A 25296-nucleotide genomic window follows, 5' to 3' on the forward strand; every position below is an offset into this window, starting at 1 on the left:
AGCAGTGGCAACTGGGAGCTGCAGACCCTTTTATATCAAAGGGCCCTGGGGTAATTGTCTCCTTTGTCCTCCTCCTCTTGTCGGTAGGTCTGGCTGCAGCATTCTGAAAACATATTCTCTCCCTGTGCTCATCATGGTGCTATAGTTGCACATGCAACTACGTAGCCAAGTGGCTACAAGCAACTAGAAATAGCAGCCTGGTTAATTTTTATTAGTGTTGTGTGATCAGTACCATTTTTTTCCATTAGAACAGTGGAACTCAACCTTTCCAGACTGCAGTACCCCTTTCAGGAGGCAGATTTCTCTTGCTTAGCCCAGGTTTCACCTCACTTAAAAACTACAGGTTGGAACTCCCTGCTCCAGCACCCTCAGGTCCTGATCAGTCCCAGCTGAGGGAATTTGCTGGAGCAGCGAAGGCCCCTGCCAATGGCCCCTCAGCCCACTGACCCTCTCTGCTGCTGGTTCCTTTAGTGCCAGTAAGGCTAGCCCCACCCTGGACCCACTCCAATTGGGCTCCTACAGCACCAGCCCTGCTCCTGGGTGGCACGTGGCCTTGACCAGGCTGCCTCTGCCCCAGCTGGGTTACCATGGCCCTGGCTCTACTGCCAGGCTGCCCCTGCTAAGCTGTTCTGGGGAGGGAAGCAGGCAAGATATGACTTTGGATCCCCCTCTCCTTTCATGGCTCACCCTCTTGAGCATTACTGCTTAGCTAACACAAATTATTTTAACCCAACTTCTGAGTGTAATAAAGAGCGATTAAATAAGTTTGTGTAGTTTTAATTGAACTTCGTATTTCATTTATTAATAAAATCAAATGTTCTATAATTTAAATTTGAGAGTAATCACCTGCATTGCTTACTGTCACATCAAATAATCTGCCAGTTACTCAATGTGGCGATGTGTTGAGACATACGGTATACTGTAAACAGAAGTATTAGAATACTTAATAATTATAGTCTCATGTATCTTGTTTTCACGTCAGCCCATTTGTCCAAGACTTCTGCAAAGGGCCTGTATCATTCAAGCTTGTGCGCAATTGAAATGACTGCCAGGTTGGTTAAATGCTCTTGGTGTCTTGTAGGTTACAGATCATTTGGAAGTGGGGGGTCAGGACCGGGAGCCGAGGGCATGGGAGGCTCAGGGCAGGAGGATTGGGGGTTCAGGAATAAGGGTGGGGGCTGGATATGGAAGGCTCAGGACAGAGGGATGTGGAGATGCAGAAATCAGGGCAGGAAGCTAGAGGGTGTTTGGGTGAGTGTGGCAGGGAAAGGGCACTATTTTGGGAAGGCGGGGGGAGGGGGCTGCAGTCACACATGCTGGGTCATTGCTGCAGTTCCTCTTCCCCTGACAATCAGGGAGCAAAGGGAAGTGTACATCTCGTGTGAAGTCCTCCTCTTCCCTTCCCTTGGGCAGCCAGGAGTGAGAGGAAGATGCATAAGGTATGCACGTTCCCCCTCATTCCCTGGTAATCAGGGGAAGAGGAAAAGCATCAAAGTTCCAGGTTCACATGGCTGCAGCCCCCCTCACACTCTCCAAAGGGCAGGGGTGGGGTTTAGGGGCTGGGCACACACCCCAAGCCAGTCCCTTTCACCTGCCTGGCAGCCTGCTTCTTAGTAAGGCAGCCTGAAGTAGAGCTCTGGGAGTCCATCTGGGAGTAGCTGCAGCCGAGCACCCCAACCTGCTAGCCTCTTCTTTCCAGGGTGCCGCATAAGGGGGTGCATCCATTTACTTTCACCTCTGTGACATGCCCCCTAGAAGTACCACTGATACTCAAGCATCACATTGATAGATGACAATGGGCTATTTTAGGTGGTTCCTAGAAAGCATTTTTGGAGATTTGGGAACCACTCAATGGAAAAGTGCAATGTCTTATATTTAACTATATCTAGTTGTTGAGACAATGCTTCCTTCTGGAGTTTTGCAGTACTATTGACTGTTGAAAGAAATATTTATGGTAGTTGTTTTTATTTTCAAGAAGCTAAGTACTTATTTAATTTTCTAACAGCTTCCAGAGTAGCCCACAGCTTTTCAGAGTCTTTAAATTCCCATGTTAAATTAAGTGCATTAATATTGCCTTATTTTCAGTCAGGCACTGATTATATTAAAATCACCCAAACTCAGCTATTTCATGGTGATCGACTTAAAAACATTTACTTTCAAAAAGACTTTAATATGAAAAATCACATCACATTAAAAATCCTCCATTAGCTCTCTTATTAACTCTGCTTGCATTCCTTCCTTAACTTTGTCTGCGGGAAGATCCAAACCATTGACACGCTCTCTGAAAGTCAGATGGTTACAGCTGACTTGGCCCATGTGCCCTAAGGACAAGAACTAACTTTTTCTTTTTTCTAACTGCTAAATAATCAGTAGATGCAAAGTTTTATGTCCAACCAAGTAGCAATCCATAAGATACTGTTCATTTTGACAAAAGTCCTGCTTTAATAATGTCATTTTTAAAAAAATCATGTATTGTACTTTCTAGTATGGCCGTATTTACTTAAATGGTTTGGAGCAGATGACCAGATGGCAATACAAGCAAATGTTGGACAGTTATGGGGTTGTGGCCTGTTCCTGCTCCCCTTTTTCTCTCTCTGTATCCTCCCCAACTTGTCACTCCTGGAGAATATTATATGCTCCAAAAATCCATATTCCTACAATTAAGAAAATATACTATATTGGTTTTCCAACCTGGCCCGGAGGGCAACTGAAAGCAGCTATAAACATTAAAAAAATACATAAGACAAATGGGGAAAAGGAAGTTGATATTTATGAATCTAAAATTAGAAACTAAAAAATTAACAGAATCAGGTGAAATCTATGCTCAACGGCCTTTTATGGTTTTGCTCCATTACTATATAAAAATCATAGAATTATCCCTAATAATGTATTAAAGACAGAAATGTTCAATAAATGTTTCATTATATAATTTAAAACATTTTCATAACATTAACTAATGAAGTATTTGTTAAACAGAATAGAAATGAAAAATATTAATCACAGCGGTTAATGATCAATCCTGATAGATTAAGGCACAGTGAATAAATATATCATTCCTCTTTCCCTTCTAAATCATAATACTGTCACCTCTTCATGCCACTCAACCACTAGTTATGCCCAAAACATATTTACTATGAACATATTTAGCATGGATCTGTTATGTTCCTCAGTTTGTGGTGAACAGTCTGTTTAAAGGGAAACCTGCAAAGTATGTTTAAATACTGCGCTTGTGCCCTTGAGATATAGGGAGGATTTGTTGGTTAGTTTTAAAAATGATTTCCCCCATTCCATGCTTTTTTATTTAATATCAGGATTTTTTTTAGTATTTCCTGTCTTGCTGAATGACCTATTGATAATCTTGGAGCATATCAAGTGCATAGAAAAACTTACATTTTAAACATTTCACACTCTTTGCACATCAAGAAAAACTGGGTACAAGTCCAATTTTCTTTGTCCTTGTTAATCCTTCTCTACTCTTATGTTGGCACCTCCAAAATAGCCTTCTCTTTCCAGTTCATTCTCATACGGGTAACTTCTTGAAAAATGATCCTCTTCAGAATGAACTTTTCCTTTCTTGAACAGTTGACCAATTTTTTTCTACTTTTTTTTAAGTATGCACAAAACCCAGGAAAATATAGGTGTCCCAGTATAAAAACAACCAGAAATGTTTATGCACACACCACAAAATTTAGCTAGGCTTCGGCATGTTACTTTACTAAGTACAAGTCATCTGACAGTGGATAAGAGCAAGACCTGTTCCAACTTTGATTCAATTTTAAGAGGTAAATATTCATGCTAATGATTGCGCTGACTCCTGCCCCTTTCCGCTGGGCATTAGACTGCTGGAGCACCAGAGATCAATGCTGTGAAGGTAGGGATAAAGCTGCATCAGCTTTTTTACATCTGGTTCTTGCAATGCAGTATAGCAGAACACGTGCTGCTTTACCCTTTATGGGTTACCTGAAAAATCAAGCATGCTATTAAGACAGTAATATGAATCTGAAATGATTTATATAAAGATGATTCTCTAGTCACCAGGGCTATGTCTAGACTGCAGGCTTCTTTCGAAAGAGGCTCTTTCGAAAGCATCTTTCGAAAGAGCCTCTTTCAAAAGATCGCGTCTAGACTGCAGGCAGATCTTTCGAAAGAGAAATCCGCTTTTTTGAAAGAGAGCACCCAGCGAGTCTGGATGTTCTCTTTCGAAGACGGCCTCTTTACATTGAAGAACGCCTTCTTTCGAAAGAGGAACTTTCGAAAGAAGGCGTTCTTCCTCGTGAAACAAGGTTTACCGCCATCGAAAGAAAAGCCGCGTTCTTTCGAAATAATTTCAAAAGAACGCGGCTTGAGTCTGGACGCAGGGGAAGTTTTTTCGGGAAAAGGCTACTTTTCCCGAAAAAAACCCTGAGTCTGGACACGGCCCAGGTCATGTTTCAGAGGGGTAGCCATGTTAGTCTGTATCTGCAAAAACAATGAGTCCTGTGGCACTCCAAAGACTAAGGACTTAGTTTGGATTAACTTTAAACTGCCACGTTTAGCCGTGGGCAGTTCGTTCGAACTAAGGGGGATTTAAAAATGGCCGCCGGATGGGAACATGCAAAGAAAGCCCGGGATACTTAAATCCCAGGCTTCATTTACAATTCTGGTTGCCTGATTTGCCTACCTAGCTCAAAGTAATGAGCTAGTGTAGACATATGCTAAGGCTGTGTCTAGACTGGCAAGTTTTTCCGGAAAATTATCTGCTTTTCTGGAAAAACTTGCCATCTGTCTACACTGGCCTCTTGGATTTCCGGAAAAGCACTGACGATCTCATGTAAAATCATCAGTGCTTTTCCGGAAAAACTATGCTGCTCCCGTTTGGGCAAAAGTCTCTTTCCAAAAGACTTTTGTGCAAAAGGGCCAGTGTAGACAGCATAGTACTGTTTTCCGCAAAAAAGCCCCGATCGTGAAAAAGGCAATCAGGGCTTTTTTGCAGAAAACCGCGTCTAGATTGGCCACGGATGCTTTTTCGCAAAAAGTGCTTTTGCGGAAAAGCATCCTGCCAATCTAGAAGCGCTTTTCCGAAAATGCTTTTAACGGAAAACTTCTCCGTTAAAAGCATTTTCGGAAATTCATGCCAGTGTAGACGTAGCCCACGAGTATGTCTACACTTGCACCCCAGTTCGAACTAGGGATGCAAATGTAGGCATTCGAAATAGTCAGTGAAGTGGGGATTTAAATATCCTGCACTTCATTAGCATGATCTTGTCGGCGCGTTACTCCGATCAACAGCTCTTTCAAAAGTGAAAGTGCACTCCGGGACACGTTAGTTCAAACCGAACCCCTTGGTTCCAACTAACATTACTCCTCAAAAAATGAGGAATAACATTAGTTGGAACCAAGGGGTTTGGTTTGAACTAACGTGTCCCGGAGCGCACTTCAACTTTTGAAAGAGCTGTTGATTGGAGTAACGCGCCGGCGAGATCATGCTACTGAAGTGCAGGATATTTAAATCCTCACTTCATTGACTATTTTGAATGCCTACATTTGCATCCCTAGTTTGAACTGGAATGCAAGTGTAGACATACCCTAACAGATTTGTAGGGGCATATGCTAAGGTCATGTCTGTTTTCTTCAGTCCAAAAAGATAATACATCTCCTGTACACCCTGTGAATTGGTTGCATCAAAAAGTTACTTTTTCCTTTGATCATAAACTCAGGTTCAACGTAGTACAGGTTGTACCTCCCTTGTCTGGCAACCTAGGCACCTGAATGATCCAGAACCAGGGATTTTGCCAGACCAACAAAGGTCAATGCTCCCCTGCTAGCTGCCTCCCTGCTCCTGGGCTCCACTCCTGGATGTGGGGCTCCCAAGGCTCAGTCTTCCTGCCCTGATGCTGGTCCTACTGTCACTGGCCTGGCCTGGGCTCCCCACTCTGATGCCTGCCCCACTAACACCACAAGTTCCCTGGGATTCCAGGCTTGGGCTCCCTGGCTCACCGCAAGTCCTACTCCTGCCAGAGTTCCTTGATGGGGTTATTGCCACTGAAGGTTTCCTGGGGTTCTCTGGCCGGGGCTGTGCAGCTACTGCTCGGGGTTTCCTGGGGGTCCCCAGCTGAGACTGCCCAGCTACCACCAGCCCAGCTGCCTCCATGGATACCCTGTCTAGCTCCTGCTCCCAGACTCCAGGGCAATTTGGTCCCACAATGTGTTGCCGGACCAGGGTGTCCCATATTTGAGAGGTTCAACCTGTAGTATAACATTGTATAGAATAGTAAAGATGTTAAACATATGCAATCAACACGATGTACAACTGGGCTGCTCTTTTGCAATTTAAATACTAAGCTCTTGTGAGCAGCTGGTAAATTCTATATTCAGACCATAAAGAGCAGCTTGATGATTGTCCTTGACTTACATTTGACCACTCATCAGGGGTGCTGGAACAATTTTCTATTGCGGAAGTAGGGAGAGCCACTGAACCAAGCTGTAAACCATGTACAAAATGGAAAGCATTAAAAGCCAGAGAGGGCAGCAGCTGCCTCCACATCCCTAGCTCCAGCACCCATGCCACTCACTTTTTTTTGTCAATTAAAAAAACAACTTATGGCTGTGAAACATATTTATACTTATGGTAAAATAAGCAAAACTGTGAAATATAAACAGAGAAACTCTGATTTGTACATTCAAAAGTAATTCAGATCTCAGGACAAATGTGAGAGACTGAACAGCTCATTCAAGCATTGTTAGATACTGAATTCACCAGCAATTGTCTGGGGGGAAGCTAATTATTTTCATTATTCGAGTCCTTTATTATTTCCATGACATTAAACATTTGTCAATTGTTGTTGTTACACAGAAATTGGACCACTAATTACATAAATTACAACTTAATTTCTTTTTGGTGGGTCTGTAATTGGCAACTAAAAATTTGTGTACAGTCAGTCAGCTATTACAACCGGCTCTTTTTGTACATTAATTTCTGCAGTAGTTTTGCACAGCAATCCTGTGGGTGTTATTGGAAACACACTTCATGTTCAGAAATCTGTATTTTAAGTTCAAATAATGTAATGGGAATTTGGGAACTTTACAAAGAAAGTCTAGTGACATTTCTTTCCAGAGGATTTAGAGTAATATTGCCTATAATTGTTTAATCCACTATCAGCTAAGAGCTATTCATATGTGTGAAATGTGCAAGCTACCCTTTCTTTTCACAGAAATGAGCTGTAGAAGAATAAGGAAAAGCTGAATGTACATTAGATGTATTTCTGTCTTAATGAGAATCAGATTTAGAGATAAGGCTTTGCTTTAAGAGCAAACATTAAGGCTACATCTACACTGGCCCCTTTTCCGGAAGGGGCATGTAAATTTCACTAGTCGTCGTAGGGAAATCCGCGGGGGATTTAAATATCCCCCGCGGCATTTAAATAAAAATGTCCGCCGCTTTTTTCCGGCTTTTAAAAAAGCCGGAAAAGAGCGTCTAGACTGGCCCCGATCCTCCGGAAAAAGTGCCCTTTTCCGGAGGCTCTTATTCCTACTTCAAAGTAGGGCACTTTTTCTGGAGGATCGGGGCCAGTCTAGACGCTCTTTTCCGGCTTTTTTAAAAGCCAGAAAAAAGCGGCGGACATTTTTATTTAAATGCCGCGGGGGATATTTAAATCCCCCGCGGATTTCCCTACGACGACTGCTGAAATTTACATGCCCCTTCCGGAAAAGGGGCCAGTGTAGACGTAGCCTAAGAGTAAACATAACACAGAAAATGTGTGTTCTGTTTTCGTAAAGCTTCCCTGTGTGTCCCTTACCATGATTATATGTACATATGATTGGGTTATTATTAATCAATATCTTCATATGTAATCACATTTTACCTCGAAAGACTGGTCTGTATGTACATGAATCACTTTTCTCGTCACTGATGCACAGCAATTTCTAGGGTGCAATGTGTTAGCTGTTTAAAAGCAAACTGCAAAATGTCTGGAAAATGGAAAGTAACAAGTTGCTTTGTATGTATGTTTATCTTATCAGGAAACCTGATTATAAGACTTAATGTCAAACAAAAGAAACATCTGTCCAATTTAAATAACTCGAGTTCTAACTTGGAAAATCCTTAATGACCTGCCTGTATTTGAAAACATGGGGCTGTGTTTGCAGCAGGTGAAGAGGTTGAATATGTTGAATAAATATTGCTTTCTATAAAATATTTCCAGATCTAGTTTTTACCTAAAAGCGGCGAGGAGTCCTGTGGCACCTTAGGGTATGTCTACACTACCCCGCTAGTTCGAACTAGCGGGGTAATGTATGCATACCGCACTTGCTAATGAAGCCCGGGATTTGAATTTCCCGGGCTTCATTAGCATAAGCGGGGAGCCGCCATTTTTAAATCCCCGCTGCTTCGAACCCCATGTAGCGTGGCTACACGGGGCTCGAACTAGGTAGTTCGGACTAGGGTCCTATTCCGAACTACCGTTACTCCTCGTGAAACGAGGTGTACCGGTAGTTCGGAATAGGCACCCTAGTCCGAACTACCTAGTTCGAGCCCCGTGTAGCCGCGCTACACGGGGTTCGAAGCAGTGGGGATTTAAAAATGGCGGCTCCCCGCTTATGCTAATGAAGCCCGGGAAATTCAAATCCCGGGCTTCATTAGCAAGTGTGGTATGCATACATTACCCTCCTAGTTCGAACTAGGAGGGTAGTGTAGACATACCCTTATAGACTAACCAAAGTATTGGAGCATAAGCTTTCGTGGGCAAAGACCCACTTCGTCAGATGCATTAGATTTTTACCTAGTTAACAGGAAGCAAACTTGAATTGTTGCTATACCAACATTTACAATATATACTGAAACTATAATTTTCTGTGAGACTGCTGAAAAGGTACATTGTTAAAAAAAATGTGTAAGACAAATTGTCTTACATCTTTTTTAATGGATGTTTAATGGACAGTCTTGGGTATAAATTCCACACCACTGAGTAGTTGAACAAAAAAATAAATAAATAACCCCCACACACACTAAATTGTGTAAATTCACCTACAGCGTCTTTTAAATTCAGTGAACACAGAATTGCTTGCATAATTTTTCATCCTTACGTTATCAGTCTTGTATACATTTTCATGGCTTCTCTGTTATGCTGTAGCACCGTAAGTATTCAGTAGTATTCATTTCATAAATAGTAGTTGGGGTAGTCACAAGGTCTCTGGCTCCTAGAAATAAAGTAGGTCTAGGTCCCATATGCCAGGTCACATGTCTTCATTTGGCTAATAAAGATGATGGGGCAGTACCTGGGTCTTGGTGAGGGGAAGTTCCAGTAAGCCAGAGCATACAGGTGCACTCAAGGACAGGTGGGAACTGCTAAAAACCAGGAAGATGAGGACGTTTTAGAAGAACACAGAGGGCATTGTCTGCTGGCTCTAAAATGGGGCTGAAAGTAGGGGAGCAGCAAAGCAGCTGGCATATCTAGAGCCAGACAGTTGGAGATGGAGAAGCCATGAGAGTGCTGGGAAAGTGGGGGTGCTCCCTTTCAAGGTTCTCTACCAGATAGGCTGTGAGGGTTCCCGGTGAGAAAAGCAGTGTCCTGGCTCAGCTGAAAGGGCTGTGGTGGTGATCTCAGTACAAGGACTGATAGAGTTTCGGAGCGGGCCATAACATCAGTGTGTGGTGTATGAGGGGAACCAAAGGGTGAGACATCTTGAGTTTTAAGGGCCTTCAGTTGATAAGATGGGATAGAACAGTGAAGGGCAACCTAGGCCTAGTGAGTGGGCCGCATGAGAGGTCCTTCATCTCAGTGGACCACAAGACTGATGTAATGAAGACAGTCTCCTGGGAGAGGGTAGTTTTGCTAACTGCACTGGCGGACCTAAAATGTGCAGGAGTGCGGATTGAACCAGAGCAGCACCTGGATTGGATTCAGAGATAGCATGAGGCTCTCACAAGCAGCACGCGTCTCACTTCACGTGGCCTTGCTTTATGTGTGTGTCAGTAATTTTGCAATACCAGTAGGAAAAAATCTCTGGATGGAAACTAGCAGAATTTGGCAGCCCTACACATGAGCAACCCTAAACACAATGTCTCATGGGCCACACGTGGAACCTGGATGGGCCACATGCGGCCTGTGAGCCACAGGCTGCCCACCATGGGGATAGAGGTTTTTTTGTTATTGACATTGCACAGACCCTCTGATACAATATCAGACTCCATAGCTATCTCTTTTCTCACCCACAGGCCAATAGTGAGTCAAACAAATTCACATTTATTAGTTGGCTTTCAGACATGTTAGCATATTACTCTCTATAAGGCATTTGACCTTCTGCTTTCAAGTAAAAGGGGCATCTTCCCAGGTTGGAGAAAGCATAAGAATAATTATATTATGAGGGGATGAGTACATGTTAAAACATGGCGTGTCAAGCATTTCTAGATTGAAGCTGTCAGGCCGAGGAGGTTTGGCAGCATTAACGACTTTTACTGCGTCAGTAATGTTTCCTGAACAGATTCACTTATCTCATTGCCTTCTCTCCTTTTCACTCTGTTCATAAGAAAGTAATTTCATTTGGGGGAGAAAGTTAGTTATGTCTTCCAGAGCTGAGCATGTATGCAATGTTGTTGTAGCTGTACAGGTCCAAGTATATCAGGGTACGTCTACACTACAGCGCTAGTTCGAACTAACTTAGTTCGAATTAGTTAATTCGAACTAAGCTAGTTCGAACTAACGCGTCTAGAACTAAAAACTAGTTCGAACTAGCGTTTTGCTAGTTCGAACTAGTAAGTCCACATTGAGTGGACTCTGAACAGGGCTTAAGGATGGCTGGAAGCAGTGCCGGCAGGGCATAAAAGGAGGACTTAGAGCATGGAGATGCTGTCTCAGGCTAGCCGAGGGCTGCGCTTAAAGGGTCCCGACCCCCACCCCGGACACACAGTTCTAAGGGGTGCCCCGCTTCCAAAGAAGTTCTGGCTTGGAGTGCCCACACTGGGCACATCACACCACTCGGCCATCAGCCCGGCTGCACTTGCCGCAGGCTGCCATCTGGGGAGAGGGAGTAATTGGGGGGCTGCAGGAGAGCTTCCACCCCCAGAAGCCCGCAGAGCCAGCCCAGTCCTCCCCATCGGGGGCTCGTACCCCATTCCTCCCTCACCTCCTTCCACTTACCCTTCCCTAGCCCCTCTTCTTATTGATGTACAAAATAAAGATAACGTTTCTTCCAACATTGACTCTGTCTTTATTGAAAAAAACTGGGGGACACTGGGAAAAGGAGGTGGGAGAGGGGAAGAGAAAGGCTGGGAGAGGGGAGGGCAACTAACATGATCAGGGGTTGGGAACAGGTCCCAGATGAAGAAAGGCTACAGAGACTGGGACTGTTCAGCTTAGAAAAGAGGAGATGGAGGGGGGACAGGATAGAGGTCTCTAAAAGCAGGGGTTGGGTGGAGAGGGTGCATTCAGAAAAGTTCTTCCTGAGTTCCCATAAAGAAGGACTAGAGGACACCAAAGGAAAGGAATGGGTAGCAGGCTTCAAACTAGTAAGAGAAAGTTGTTCTTCTTGACAAAGCAAATAGTTAACCTGTGGAACTCCTTGCTGCAGGAGGCTGTGAAGGCTACAACTAGAACAGAGTTGAAAGGGAAGTGAGATAAAGTGATGGAGGTTGGGTCCATGGAGTCCTATTAGCCAGAGGGTAGGAGTGGTGTCCCTGCCCAAAGTTTGTGGAAGGCTGGAGAGGGATGGCACGAGACAAATGGCTTGGTCATTGTCTTCAGTCCATCCCCTCCAGGGTCCCTAGGGTTGGCCGCTGTTGGCAGACAGGCTACTGGGCTAGATGGACCTTTGGTCTGACCCAGGACGGCCATTGTAAGCTCAGGGCTCAGTGTCGGGGGTCTCAGTGGACCCCCTTGATTTTCATGCACACCTGGTCCTGGGTGGCCAGGCTGGCAGCTCTCCTGCCCTAGACAGCCACTTTCCTGTGCCTAGTGCGGAGATCGTGGACGAGGTCCACGATGTCCGCACTAGCCCAGGAAGGTGCCCGCCTCTTGCGGTCCAGGGCAAGCTCCCGGGAGCCGCCAGCCTGGTCCCGGCAAGAGGGGGTGGGCTGGGGGGCATCGGGTGGGTGGCTCTGTGCCGTGCCAGGTGCAGGGTCTGCTAGCTGGGTGCTGGCAGGCTTGCACCTGGCACGGGCACCGTAGCCAGCCCGTGCCCCTTTAAGGGGTCCGGGGCCGGGAGGGGGGCATAGAGTTTCCCTGGTGTTGGCCAGAGTGGCCACCAGGGAAACCTGGGGAGGGCTAGCCTCCCACTAGTTCGAACTAAAGGGCTACACAGCCCTTAGTTCGAACTAGCTAGTTCGAACTAGGCGTTAGTCCTCGTAAAATGAGGTTTACCTAGTTCGAACTAAGCGCTCCGCTAGTTCGATTCAAATTCGAACTAGCGGAGCGCTAGTGTAGCACCTATTAAAGTTAGTTCGAACTAACGTCCGTTAGTTCGAACTAACTTTGTAGTGTAGACATACCCTCCGAGAGCTGTACCTGTCTTTATAAAGTTCACAGATATTTTTTTGTTTTTGTTTTTTTTGTACTCAAGTATGGCAACTTTCAAGTCTGTTAGGGTATGTCTACACTACAATGTTAGTTCGAACTAACGGACGTTAGTTCGAACTAACATTCATAGCCGCTACACTAGCGCTCCGCTAGTTCGAATTTGAATCGAACTAGTGGAGCGCTTAGTTCGAACTAGGTAAACCTCATTTTACGAGGATTAAGCCTAGTTCGAACTAGCTAGTTCGAATTAAGGGGTGTGTAGCCCCTTAATTCGAACTAGTGGGAGGCTAGCCCTCCCCAGGTTTCCCTGGTGGCCACTCTGGCCAACACCAGGGAAACTCTATGCCCCCCTCCCGGCCCCGGACACCTTAAAGGGGTACGGGCTGGCTACGGTGCCCGTGTCAGGTGCAAGCCTGCCAGCACCCAGCCAGCAGACCCTGCACCTGGCACGGCACAGAGCCACCCACCCGATGTCCCCCAGCCCACCCCCTCTTCCCGGGACCAGGCTGGCGGCTCCCGGGAGCTTGCCCTGGACCGCAAGAGGCGGGCACCTTCCTGGGCTAGTGCGGACATCGTGGACCTCGTCCACGATCTCCGTACTAGGCACAGGAAAGTGGCCGTCTAGGGCAGGAGAGCTGCCAGCCTGGCCACCAAGGAGCAGGTATGCATGAAAATCAAGGGGGTCCACTGAGACCCCCGACCCTGAGCCCTGAGCCTACAATGGCCATCCTGGGTCAGACCAAAGGTCCATCTAGCCCAGTAGCCTGTCTGCCGACAGCGGCCAACCCTAGGAACCCTGGAGGGGATGGACCGAAGACAGTGACCAAGCCATTTGTCTCGTGCCATCCCTCTCCAGCCTTCCACAAACCTTGGGCAGGGACACCACTCCTACCCCCTGGCTAAGACTACTCCATGGACACAACCTCCATGACTTGATCTCACTTCCCTTTAAACTCTGTTCTAGTTGTAGCCTTCACAGCAAGGAGTTCCGCAGGTTAACTATTTGCTTTGTGAAGAACAACTTTCTCTTACTAGTTTGAAGCCTGCTACCCATTCCTTTCCTTTGGTGTCCTCTAGTCCTTCTTTATGGGAACTAATGAAGAACTTTTCTGAATGCACCCTCTCCACCCAAACCCTGCTTTTAGAGACCTCTATCCTGTCCCCCCTCCGTCTCCTCTTTTCTAAGCTGAACAGTCCCAGTCTCTGTAGCCTCTCTTCATCTGGGACCTGTTTCCAACCCCTGATCATGTTAGTTGCCCTCCCCTCTCCCAGCCTTTCTCTTCCCCTCTCCCACCTCCTTTTCCCAGTCTCCCCCAGTTTTGTTCAATAAAGACAGAGTCAATGTTGGAAGAAACGTTATCTTTATTTTGTACATCAATAAGAAGAGGGGCTAGGAAAGGGTAAGTGGAAGGAGGTGAGGGAGGAATGGGGTACGAGCCCCCGATGGGAAGGACTGGGCTGGCTCTGCAGGCTTCTGGGGGTAGAAGCTCTCCTGCAGCCCCCCAATTGCTCCCTCTCCCCAGATGGCAGCCTGCGGCAAGTGCAGCCGGGCTGATGTCCGAGTGCTGTGATGTGCCGAGTGTGGGCACTCCAGGCACTCCAAGCCAGGTCTGCTTTGCAAGCGGGGCACCCCTTAAACCTGTCTGTCCGGGGTGGGGGTCGGGTCCCTTTAAGCACAGCCCTCGGCTAGCCTGAGACAGCATCTCCACGCTCTAAGTCCTCCTCTGATGCCCTGCCGGCACTGCTTCCGGCCATCCTTAAGCCCTGTTCAGAGTCCACTCAATGTGGACTTGCTAGTTCGAATTAGCAAAATGCTAATTCGAACTAGTTTTTAGTTCTAGACGCGTTAGTTCGAATTAGCTTAGTTCGAATTAACTAATTCGAACTAAGTTAGTTCGAACTAGTGCTGTAGTGTAGACGTACCCTCACTGAGTTACAGACCATATGGTACCATATGGCCCCAGAATATACCAACATTTTCATGGCTGATTTGCAATGCTTCTTTAACTCTTGTTTCCAAGTGTCCCCTCTCTTCTTGAGCTATATTGATGGCATCATCAGCATATGGGCTCACAGGGATGATGCCCTTCAAGAGTTCCACTGGGATTTCAACAATTTCCACCCTACCATCCTACTCATCCCAGATCAGTGCACATAAGAAATCCCCTTCCTGGACACTACAGTGCAAATAAGTGATGGTCACATAAACACCACTATATTCTGGAGCACACTGACTGCTATACTTACCTACATACTTCCAGCTTTCATCCAGAGCAACTTTATAAACCAGTACTGATAGTACACAGACACACAAGCTTACACACTCCATATATGATACAGTGTGTATCTAGTGCAGCTATAGAGCAAGTGTTTAGAAATATGTGTGTATGCCAGCACACGCACACAGATCTTTTATAATGTCTCTGAAATGAGTCCTGAAGTCTTTTAGCAACTGATATCTCAAATGCATTTTAATTCTCAAGTGCATTTACAGAGAGCAGTGCATGTGTGTCTTGGAATAGTCACAGGGAATAAACCAACTCTCCACGGGATTGGCAATCTGTTTGATGTGCAGCTGCAAAGGATAAAGACAGATGCTTCAGAGCAGCAGTCTCTTCTGTTCAGCTCTTTTCTGCTCCCTGTGAAATGAGGCTTCTTAATATAGGTTTCATAAGATGCTGTACTCGAACCTTTTGTCTAATTGTTAAGAATCCATTAATAACTTGCGGTAATGATCTTGTGGTAATGTTGGATTATAATAATTTCATCTATTCAACAATGTTTTTCTTCATTTAACCTTGCTTCTATGTAACACTCCCACAGTCTTAATTATTAACAGAAGAATCTATTTTAAATTATTAAACTTAACATACAACTTTCACACTTCACGTTAACAGTTAAGGCAGGCAATATTTGATTTCACTAGTGAGTTTTCAATTAGGCTGGTTGCATTTTTTCTGCCTCCCTCTTACATACAAGTTCCTGTAATGGCTCTTCAAGCTCCGTCCACCACCACTCCTTCAAAATATGCTCAGTGGTCTCCTCTTTCTAACCCTGCTGTAAGTGAGTTACAAAGCAGCCAAAGTGCAAAATGTTCCTTTTAAAGTTCATCTACCACCTTCCCTACTGCAGTCACACAGATGTGCACACAAACCAACCTTCCACTTAGAATATTCAACCTTATTGTAGTGTATCATCTCTGTAGGGGTACGTCTAGACTACAGGCTTTTGTCAACAGAAGTTTTGTCGACAGATACTGTTGACAAAGCTTCTGTCGACAAAGAGCGTCTAGACTACATTCAGTTCTGTCGACAAAACAAGCTGCTTTGTCGACATGGTAGTGTAGACGCAAATGACAGTTTAGATGCAGTAACGCTTTCTGTCGACAGAACTCTGTCGACAGAAGGCGTTATGCCTCGTAAAATGAGGTATACCAGCGTCGACAAAATTGCTGAGTTCTGTCGACGTTATGTCGACAGAACTCAGCGGTAGTGTAGACGCAGGTTTAGTTTTGTCAACAAAAGTCCACTTTTGTCGACAAAACCCTGTAGTCTAGACACACCCTAAGTTAGTTTATACACTACTAGAAAACTTACCTGGGGTTCCTCAGGTCCTTCTGGGCAGGGGGCTGGAGTGTTGAGGGTGCAAGAATCAGGGCAGGATCTTGGGAATGTGGGTGGTTCAAGGCAGGGGGTGTGAGTGCAGGAGTCGGGGTTTGGTGAGGAGGGGCTCAGGGCAGAAGGTGTGGGTGTAGAAGTCAGCAGAGAGTGGGCCGCTCAGGACAGGGGATGGGTGGCTCCTGGCAGAGGAGTGGGGTGGCTCAGGGGAACTCGAAGTCTGGCTGGGGCTGTGCAGCCCTGGTTGCAGCTCCTCTTAGGAGGGCCACGATGGAATGGTATGAACTGCCTAGGCCAGGCATGTAGGTGGTTACCCATGGGCTGGGCTGGGGCTGCATTGCCTGGCTGTTTGCTTCTCCTTGGGGTGGCTATGGCAACATGATTGCTGGCTGTTGGGCTGTCCCCCTGCTGTGTCTGGTGCTGGGGGGAGTAGTTTCAGCTGTGGCTTTGGGGCAAGAGGGCAACTTACCTGTGGCTGGTGGCTTACAACAGCAAAGCCCCAGCCACAGCTGGCCATGCAACTTACTTATGGTTGGCCCCCTATTGTCACTCTGCAGTAAAAGTATCCCCCATGCTGCTGTCCCCTGGTGGTTATTGAAGAGCAGTGGCAGCCCGTCAATATAGGCAAACTGGGCAGTCGCCTAGGGCACCAAGATAAATGGGCGTTGAGGGCTTTTGAGGCAGGGGTGCTGATCACGCGTTTCGCCTAGGGTGCCAGTTGCCGGCAATTCGTCTAGGGCCGCTCCTGTAATGCAGAGCATAACTGTCCCTGCTATCAGACCCCTTCCTTTCTGGTTAATGAGAACGAATCGAATTCCAGGCCCATCCCATTGTCCTGGAACAACCAAACCCTGACCTTGCTTTAAGTTATGATATGAGGAAGTTGCCTATCAAATGTAGCTGTTACTGTTCAGGAGGAATTCTTGAACAAATGGACTCACAGACAGACACATACACGATCTAAAATCTATAGTAGATGAACATTTGTGATCTTCATAAATAGGATCTGTCCATTATGTACATCTTTAGTGCACTGATATGGTGACACTAACATGGTAAACCTAACTTTATTAGATTACTCGTACCAGCAGCTTCATGTGATTTTATGTTAGTTGAGAACTGTTCTCAGAAAGCCACATTGAAATGTTGGCAATGTATGTCTACACTGAAGCTGGGAGGTGAGATTCCCTGAGAGAGGACTAAGAGACTCTCAGAAGCTTAGCTTGAGTCAGTGCACTAAAAATATGAGGGTGAACACTATTGTTTTGGTAACAACTCGGACCAGTCACCCACGTTCAGACGCAGGGGATTAGGTAAACTTGAACATGGCTGATTAGCCTGAATTCCCATCAGTTGAACTGTGATAGTATGAATCTGTCTACCTAAACTAATAATCACACACTCCCCACAGCTGCATAGACATACACTGAGTCAGGCTGGGGTATTTTCTCCTTACGCAACCTACAGCCTTTTTAGGTTGGACATTAGGAAAAACTTCCTAATTGTCAGGGTGGTGAAACACTGGAATAAATTGCCTAGGGAGGTTGTGGAATCTCCATCTCTGGAGATATTTAAGAGTGGGTCAGATAAATGTCTATCAGAGATGGTCTAGACAGTGCTGGGTCCTGCCATGAGGGCAGGGGACTGGACTTGATGACCTCTCGAGATCCCTTTTAGTCCTAGTATTCTATGATTCAATCACACTTGTTTTTGGATTATATTCTAGTGACAGCTGTGTAGCTGTTGTTAAATGAATCAGTCCCGTAATAAGAAAACAGTTCTGTTGACTCCACTCTCATTGGCTAATGTCCCTAGAAAACTACTTCTCAATGCTATTTTGTACTTCAGGGCATCTCCAAAATGAAGTAGTTAGAGACTCACAAAAAAATAGTTTACAGTTTGAGACTAAAATATGGGAAAAGTTCATGCTGGAGCTGATTCATCTCCTCAATTTTTTTATATTATAGATTTGCATTAGTCATTCTGTAACATAGTAAACCTGTACTTTCTTTTGCAACTTCTTTACTTGACACCGAAACACACGTTCTTTCAAGTGCTATACAAATGAGATTCTTCCACATATTTTGGTATTTTCATGTCATGTGTAATCTCACAGGGTGTGAATGATCATTGTTCTTCAAAACTTTCTCACTCAGGGCTCATCTTACTGCTTGGCCTATGAACATTTTTTCTACAAGTTGCTTTTTAATCTGTTTTCAATAACATCCTCCCTCCACACACACACACACACACACACACCTCCCTTGGCAATTTATTCCAATATTTGACCACCCTGACAGTTAGGAATTTTTTCCTAATGTCCAATCTAAACCTCCCCTGCTGCACTTTAAGCCCATTACTCCTTGTCCTGTCCTCAGAAACCAAGAGGAACAAATTTTCGCCTTCCTCCTTGTGACACCCTTTTAGATATTTGAAAACCGCTATCATGTCCCCCTTAATCTTCTTTTTTCCAAACTAAACAAGCCCAGTTCATGAAGCCTGGCTTCATAGGTCATGTTCTCTAAACCTTTAATCATTCTTGTCGCTCTTCTCTGTACCCTTTCCAATTTCTCCACATCTTTCTTAAAATGTGGCGCCCAGAACTGGACACAGTACTCCAGCTGAGGCCTAACTAGTGCAGAGTAGAGCGGCAGAATGACTTCACGAGTTTTGCTTACAACACACCTGTTGATACAACCTAGAATCATATTTGCTTTTTTGGCAACAGCATCACACTGTTGACTCATATTCAACTTGTGGTCCACTATGACCCCTAGATCCCTTTCCGCCATGCTCCTTCCTAGACAGTCGCTTTCCATCTTGTATGTATGGAACTGATTGTTCCTTCCTAAGTGGAGCACTTTGCATTTCTCTTTATTAAACCTCATCCTGCTTACCTCTGACCATTTCTCTAACTTGCTAAGGTCATTTTGAATTATGTCCTTATCCTCCAAAGAAGTCGCAACCCCACCCAGTTTGGTATCATCTGCAAACTTAATAAGCGTACTCTCTATCCCAATATCTACATCATTGATGAAGATATTGAACAGTACGGGTCCCAAAACAGACCCTTGAGGAACTCCACTTGTTATCCCTTTCCAGCAGGATTTAGAACCATTAACAACAACTCTCTGACTACGGTTATCCAGCCAATTATGCACCCACCTTATCGTGGCCCTATCTAAGTTATATTTGCCTAGTTTATCAATAAGAATATCATGCGAGACCGTATCAAATGCCTTACTAAAGTCTAGGTATATGACATCCACCGCTTCTCCCTTATCCACAAGGCTCGTTATCTTATCAAAGAAAGCTATCAGATTAGTTTGGCATGACTTGTTCTTCACAAACCCATGCTGGCTATTCCCTATCACTTTATTACCTTCCAAGTGTTTGCATATGATTTCCTTAATTACCTGCTCCATTATCTTCCCTGGGACAGACATTAAACTGACCGGTCTGTAGTTTCCTGGGTTGTTCTTATTCCCCTTTTTATAGATGGGCACAATATTTGCCCTTTTCCAGTCTTCTGGAATCTCCCCTGTCTGCCATGATTTTTCAAAGATCATAGCTAAAGGCTCAGATACCTCCTCTATCAGCTCCTTGAGTATCCTGGGATGCATTTCATCAGGACCTGGTGACTTGCTGACATCTAACTTTCCTAAGTGATTTTTAACTTGTTCTTTGTGTATCCTATCTTCTAAACTTACCCTCTCTCTGCTTGTATTCACTACGTTAGGCAAGAGAAAGACAGAGCCTAGAGTGTGAATCCACACAACGCTCATTCCACAGTAGTAGCTTAGCTCCATCCCTGCTGTGGGTATTGTGACCAGACATGCAGGATTTCAGCACCACTTAGGTTTGACCTGGTTGCCCCTCTCTTGTGACTAGTTGCCAGGGACAAATTCCAGTGAGAAGCCCTGTGACCTAGTCATGCCCTCTCAAATGGAGGACCTGGGGCAAATATCCTCCCATTCCCTGGGTGGCCTTGGAGACAGAATATGCCTTTAGTGCAGTATAAATATCTTGACTGAATGTTAAAGAAAATTTAACTTCTTTAGCTAATGTATATGTGTATTCTTAATTGCAGCTATACAGTACTCTAGACCAGGACAATTACTATGGTTAATAAGCCATTTGAATTTGTTCTACCTTATAGGAAAGAGCAGGGATGAGGAATCCAATTTCTGGTGAGTCCAAACTTAGAATTTAGTCATTTTTATATTGTCTCAATTACTGGAAATGCTTCTGGGAAAAGTCTGTAATACAAGGAACAGATGTCACAATCTGTTTTCTGAATAACTGATAATACATGTGGCCTTTGAGACTGACAGATGGCACTGACCCTTTTCTTTATTATTTATTAAGTTTTGGCTTTAACTACTTCACTGCTATTGAATTAAATTCTAATTAGTACCTCAGGAAAGAAGCCTTTTATATGATTCGAAAGCTTACACTGTGCATGAGCAATGTTGCTAGGCTCTCCCGTGCCAGAAAGTCTTTTGTCATCTACACTGTGGAAAACAAAACACAAACAAAAAATAAATCCACAGCAGTGGGTCTCAAAGCTTTGGTCAACTGATTTGGTGCAGGGGGCTCTCATCCCAGGCCTACAAACATTCAGTTTGGAGCCTGGGCCCTAAGATCCAACCTCCTTGGAAACCCAAGGATCCAATCCAAATAGTGCTATTTTTAACACAGTAGCATGACCACGAGTCCACTGGCTTGAGTACTGAGTGTAGTAGTCGCTGCAGAGTGTGGATTTTGCCGAATTCTGTCTTTTGTCTTTCTTTTCATGATGGCTTCAACAAGTAACTATTCCGACAGATTTTATAGTATTACATTCAAATGTGTTTACATGGTTTATTTTTCTTTTCAAAGCATACAAACCATTTATTTCAAATACACATGAACAAAAACCAGCCAGAAGACCCAGGAAAACCATCATTCTAAACAATAGGCTTACTTGGGCATTCATTTTTGAAGACATGAAGTGTTCTGTTCAAGGTCTTGGGCTGTGGTTAAATATATTTGGTTTCTGATTCCTCACTTGCCCAGATTTCCTATGAATTAGAGAAAGTTGTTTAATCTCACTGAGCCTAAATTCACACATGTAAAATAGGGATATTAATAATTCCTTTCTCCCATTTCATCTTGTCTATTTAAATTTTAAACTTCTCAGTCTATTGCTATGTCTTTGGACAGTGCTCAGTACAATAGGGCCCTCATCTGCAATACAAACAATACATACATTGTAATTGAGAAATTCTTCTTTATTTTATAAGTTCTTAAATATGGGTCCTTTAAAAAATAATATAAATGACTTCACAGATTGGAATGACTCCAAATCTGAATTTTTGGTCCTTTAGTTTTTAATTAGTGGCGTACGTTTGGGAGTATGAGAGCCTCAAAGCAATTAAATGCTTGCGTATCAGTTTAAAAGTTGCTTATTGTGCATTATTTATGCCAAATACCAGACAGATCCTGTATACTGTCCAGTTCTCTGTATGGAAATTGCACAGGCCAACATCTTATAAGATTCTGTGAAAATGCCTATTGCATATACAAAGCAAACAAATGTAGGCTCCAGACTTCTTCAGATACCACAAATAAGACTATATTATGGAGTGTAATTTGCTTATTTCAATGATTTTTTTCTGAAGAAATTGTTTTCCCTGTAGCAGCAGATCAACACTGCATAAACTCGTGCTATAGGCAGAATGTGCCCATTCAAATTCCAGCTCTTCAGAGAGACTGGACCTCCAGGGCAGAAGTCAAAAGTTGTCATTTACCAAAGACTCACAAATAGGGTCAGCATTTTTGTGTGCACAGATTACATAGCCACCACAGACATGCCAGCCATAGCCTGTATTCATAGATCCCAGAGCCATTTATCTCTCCTCTGATAGGAAACCAGGGCACTTTCATCAGGCTGCCGGTAGCACTGTATTGTAATGTATTGACATCTAATGGACACTTAAAGTAACTTCACAGTAAGTGTAGCTGAGGCCCGGCCTGACATGAATAATTAACACATTTCTTGTCTGAAGTGTTATAGCCATTATAATACCAAACATCCCTGCCCTACCTGCTGCCCCACTATGAATGGAGGCCCCACCCCCAACCTGTCCCCTTCCATCTGTAGCCCTGACCCCACTAAATCCAGTCCCCTCATCTCTTCCTCCATCCCTTTTACATTCTCCCCTACCCTCACTCCAGGCCGGAGCAGAGGATTGGGGTACGGGAGAAGATGAGAACTCCAACTAAAGATGTGTGCTGGGGACAAGGGGCTTGGGGTTCAGGAGGGGGCTCTGGGATGAGGACAAGGTGTTTGGAGAGCAGGAAAGGGCTCTGGAAGGGGATTATAGTGGAGGACGGGGTTCTGACTGAGTATAGGATGGGGTCGGGCCATGACTTACCTCACGAGGCTCCCAGTCAGTGGCGCAGTGGGGCTAAGTCAGGCTCCCTGCTTGCCTTGGCTCCACCCTGCTCCTGGAAGAATCCAGCATGTCCGGCTCTTAGGAGGCACGGTCATGCAGCTTTGCATAGTGCACTCTGCTTGTGCCTGCAAGTGCTGCCCTTGCAGCTCCCCCAGGTCATGAATCCTGACAAACGGGATCTGTGGAGATGGCACTCGGGGTGGGGGCAGTGCTCAGAGCTTCCCTGGCTGCTCTTGCACCTAAGGGCCTCAAGAAGTCAGGACATGCCGATCTCTTTGGGAGCTCCATGGAGCCTTAGCCCTGCAGCACCACTGAATGGACTTTAAATGGGCCCCATCAGCGGTGCTGTCCAGAGCCACTAAGGGCCCCTCTTTGACCGGGTGTTCTGGTTGAAGACCAGTTGCAAGATAAGTGCAGTAATATCTTTTATTAGACCAACTTCTGTTGGTGAGAGAGAAGCTTTCAAGCTCACCCAGATCTCATTTCTTGGAAGACAGAATGAGTGAGGTAAACAGATAATTAGATTGAAAACAGCACATCTGTACTAAATAAGAAAAGTAAGTAGGTTTGAGTCAGCTAAGGCTAAGAGGGAGAACACTCAGGTAACCACTCACTAAGAATGGACAAGATAAATTAGGAATGTAGAAATGAGGTAAAGAATAGGTCACATGCGAGGACAGTACATGCTGCATGGGGATGGATTTCAGCTAAGTCACCAACCAATCCTAAAATGTGTGGTACAATGTTTAGTAACTGCAAAGAGATGTGTACGTGTATATAAAGTATGAGGTGTAACTTTGGATCTGTGGAATGCTCTGTTTCCATCCCTGTGCTTGCATCTGATCAACACAGCTTAGTTTTGCTGTGTGCCAAATAAAGAAACCTCCCCTGAATGACAAAATCTGGAGTTGGACTGAGGTGTTTTTGGACCTCAGAGAAGTGGATGAAGTGTTCTCTCAGAATGGACAAGGCATTCTTGACGAACCAAATGAAAAAAGTCTTGGAAGGAATAAATTACCAACCGTAAAATTCAGCCTAGATTAAATCTGCTATGTAGTTGTTTCAATCTGAATTTGTTTAAGACTTTGCTTTCATCCATGTTGTTTGCTGAGTTATAGTGTTATAAATTTGAAATAATCTCAGTTAATATGGTTCCCAAAGAGCATACTAGACATATGTCTTGTGAAGAATTTAAATGATTTCAAAGACCAGCTTGTTGACTAATATACTCTGGCTAGCGTACGTATATACTGCATTATGCTGATAATATTTCCCACAATATATGTTCTAAGCATTTAAATATACCCATTAAGTATTTAATATAGCAGTTATATAGGTCAAATTGCCATGTACATTTATTATAATATGTTCACTTATGCTAAGTAACTCATAACACTTTTCATTAACTTCAGTAAGCTTTGGCTTATGTAGATAGAAAATTTCCAGTGTGAGGTCATGCAATTGTTTCCTCATAGCAACAAAAGGGGAGCTACGCTCACAAATCTATTTATCCTGATATAGACATGCCTAGGAGGCTTCTTTACTCCCCTTAGTACCACAATTCCATGGGTTTCAAATACAAGATATAGGGGGATGCCATGTTACCAGAAACAAGGTACAAAGCTGATTAACTGAATCCAGTTTCAGATTACATATATAGTACCTTTACTGGTAAATAAGCAGGGTATAAGAAGATGGCTTTAGGGATGAAATTTTGCTCAGCACTGCATCTGAGTAAAATGAATGTAATGTAGATTCACAACATTGCAGTTTGGAGACTAATGCTGTTTGGAGACTAATACTCTGTAGAATCTTTTTCCTGTAACATATTAATAAATCTGACTGACATTGGTTATTTGGTCTCTTGAGTATATTTTATAATGAACCAAAGTATGATCAAGCAAGTGATTATGCAATTATGCAACAAACTGGAATACAACCTTAATCACTGATGTAAACATTAGATTCTGACCTGTCAGAAGACCCCTGCTTCAAACTCATTCTTGGCATTTTTTGACATATATTTGGCACCTTCTATATAGTTAAAGCATTTTGTCATCTCTGGGCACATCAAAAAAGACAACAAAATTTATGCATCTGGGTTTCCAATATTCATTCTTCTGCCATAATATGTGAAGTATGATTAATATCCAAGACTTGATTTAAAATTAATGAAAATGTTGGATTTAAATCTTATAAAAATGCTAATGAATTTTAATCTCATTGATTGAGAATGTACTATTAGTTCCAACAGCTCATTTAAAATGTTCAGACATATTTTACAGTACAAAATATTTAGGAAGCTTTACGATGTCTGTGATATATGGTGAGTGTCATTTACCATTATTAAAGTGGAGTCTTGATTGAGTTATTAATTATGGTAGCTGCATGTGGTATCTGTTTATAAGCACATATGCATTTCCACCTTAATACTGATAAGTTTAAGTCTTAAAATGGCTTTGATGTGGAAGTTGAGCAAAGATGAGTAGTGGTAAAATTACTCTGTATCTTCTGTTGGGAAATAATTAATATTTTATCATGCTCTTCTCAGAATGGAGAGTGCAAGTTATGCCTCCAAAGTGTGCTTTGAAAAGTGAATTACTGTTAACTGGGGTGACATAAGGCCACCTGACTTATATGTTTAGTATCTTATACTGCATTTTAACATAAATGCCATACAGTTGATTCATCATCAGAGCTATTAACTCACTCAATACTCACATATTTTAATATTTCAGTAATGAAAAAATA

General features: G+C 43.9%; 2 protein-coding genes across 11 annotated transcripts in view; one reads left to right on the forward strand and one right to left on the reverse strand.

Annotated features, from left to right (window-relative positions):
* ANO3 (anoctamin 3) overlaps positions 1-25296 on the forward strand; it is a 380410-nt gene that overhangs the window by 206269 nt on the left and 148845 nt on the right. Inside the window, exon 2 of one of the 10 annotated variants that reach the window (XM_075927756.1) lies at positions 20265-20295. The exons of the other annotated variants lie outside the window; for them this stretch is intronic. Coding sequence (XP_075783871.1) covers positions 20265-20295 — 31 coding nt within the window. The remainder of the gene's footprint in view (positions 1-20264; positions 20296-25296) is intronic. 10 annotated transcript variants of the gene reach the window in all.
* MUC15 (mucin 15, cell surface associated) overlaps positions 21059-25296 on the reverse strand; it is a 107595-nt gene continuing 103357 nt past the window's right edge. Inside the window, exon 5 of the mRNA XM_075927767.1 lies at positions 21059-21168. The gene's annotated coding sequence lies outside the window, so the exon portion shown is untranslated. The remainder of the gene's footprint in view (positions 21169-25296) is intronic.

This window comes from Pelodiscus sinensis, chromosome 4 (genome assembly GCF_049634645.1).
Source record: "Pelodiscus sinensis isolate JC-2024 chromosome 4, ASM4963464v1, whole genome shotgun sequence".
NCBI classification, from domain to species: domain Eukaryota; kingdom Metazoa; phylum Chordata; order Testudines; family Trionychidae; genus Pelodiscus; species Pelodiscus sinensis.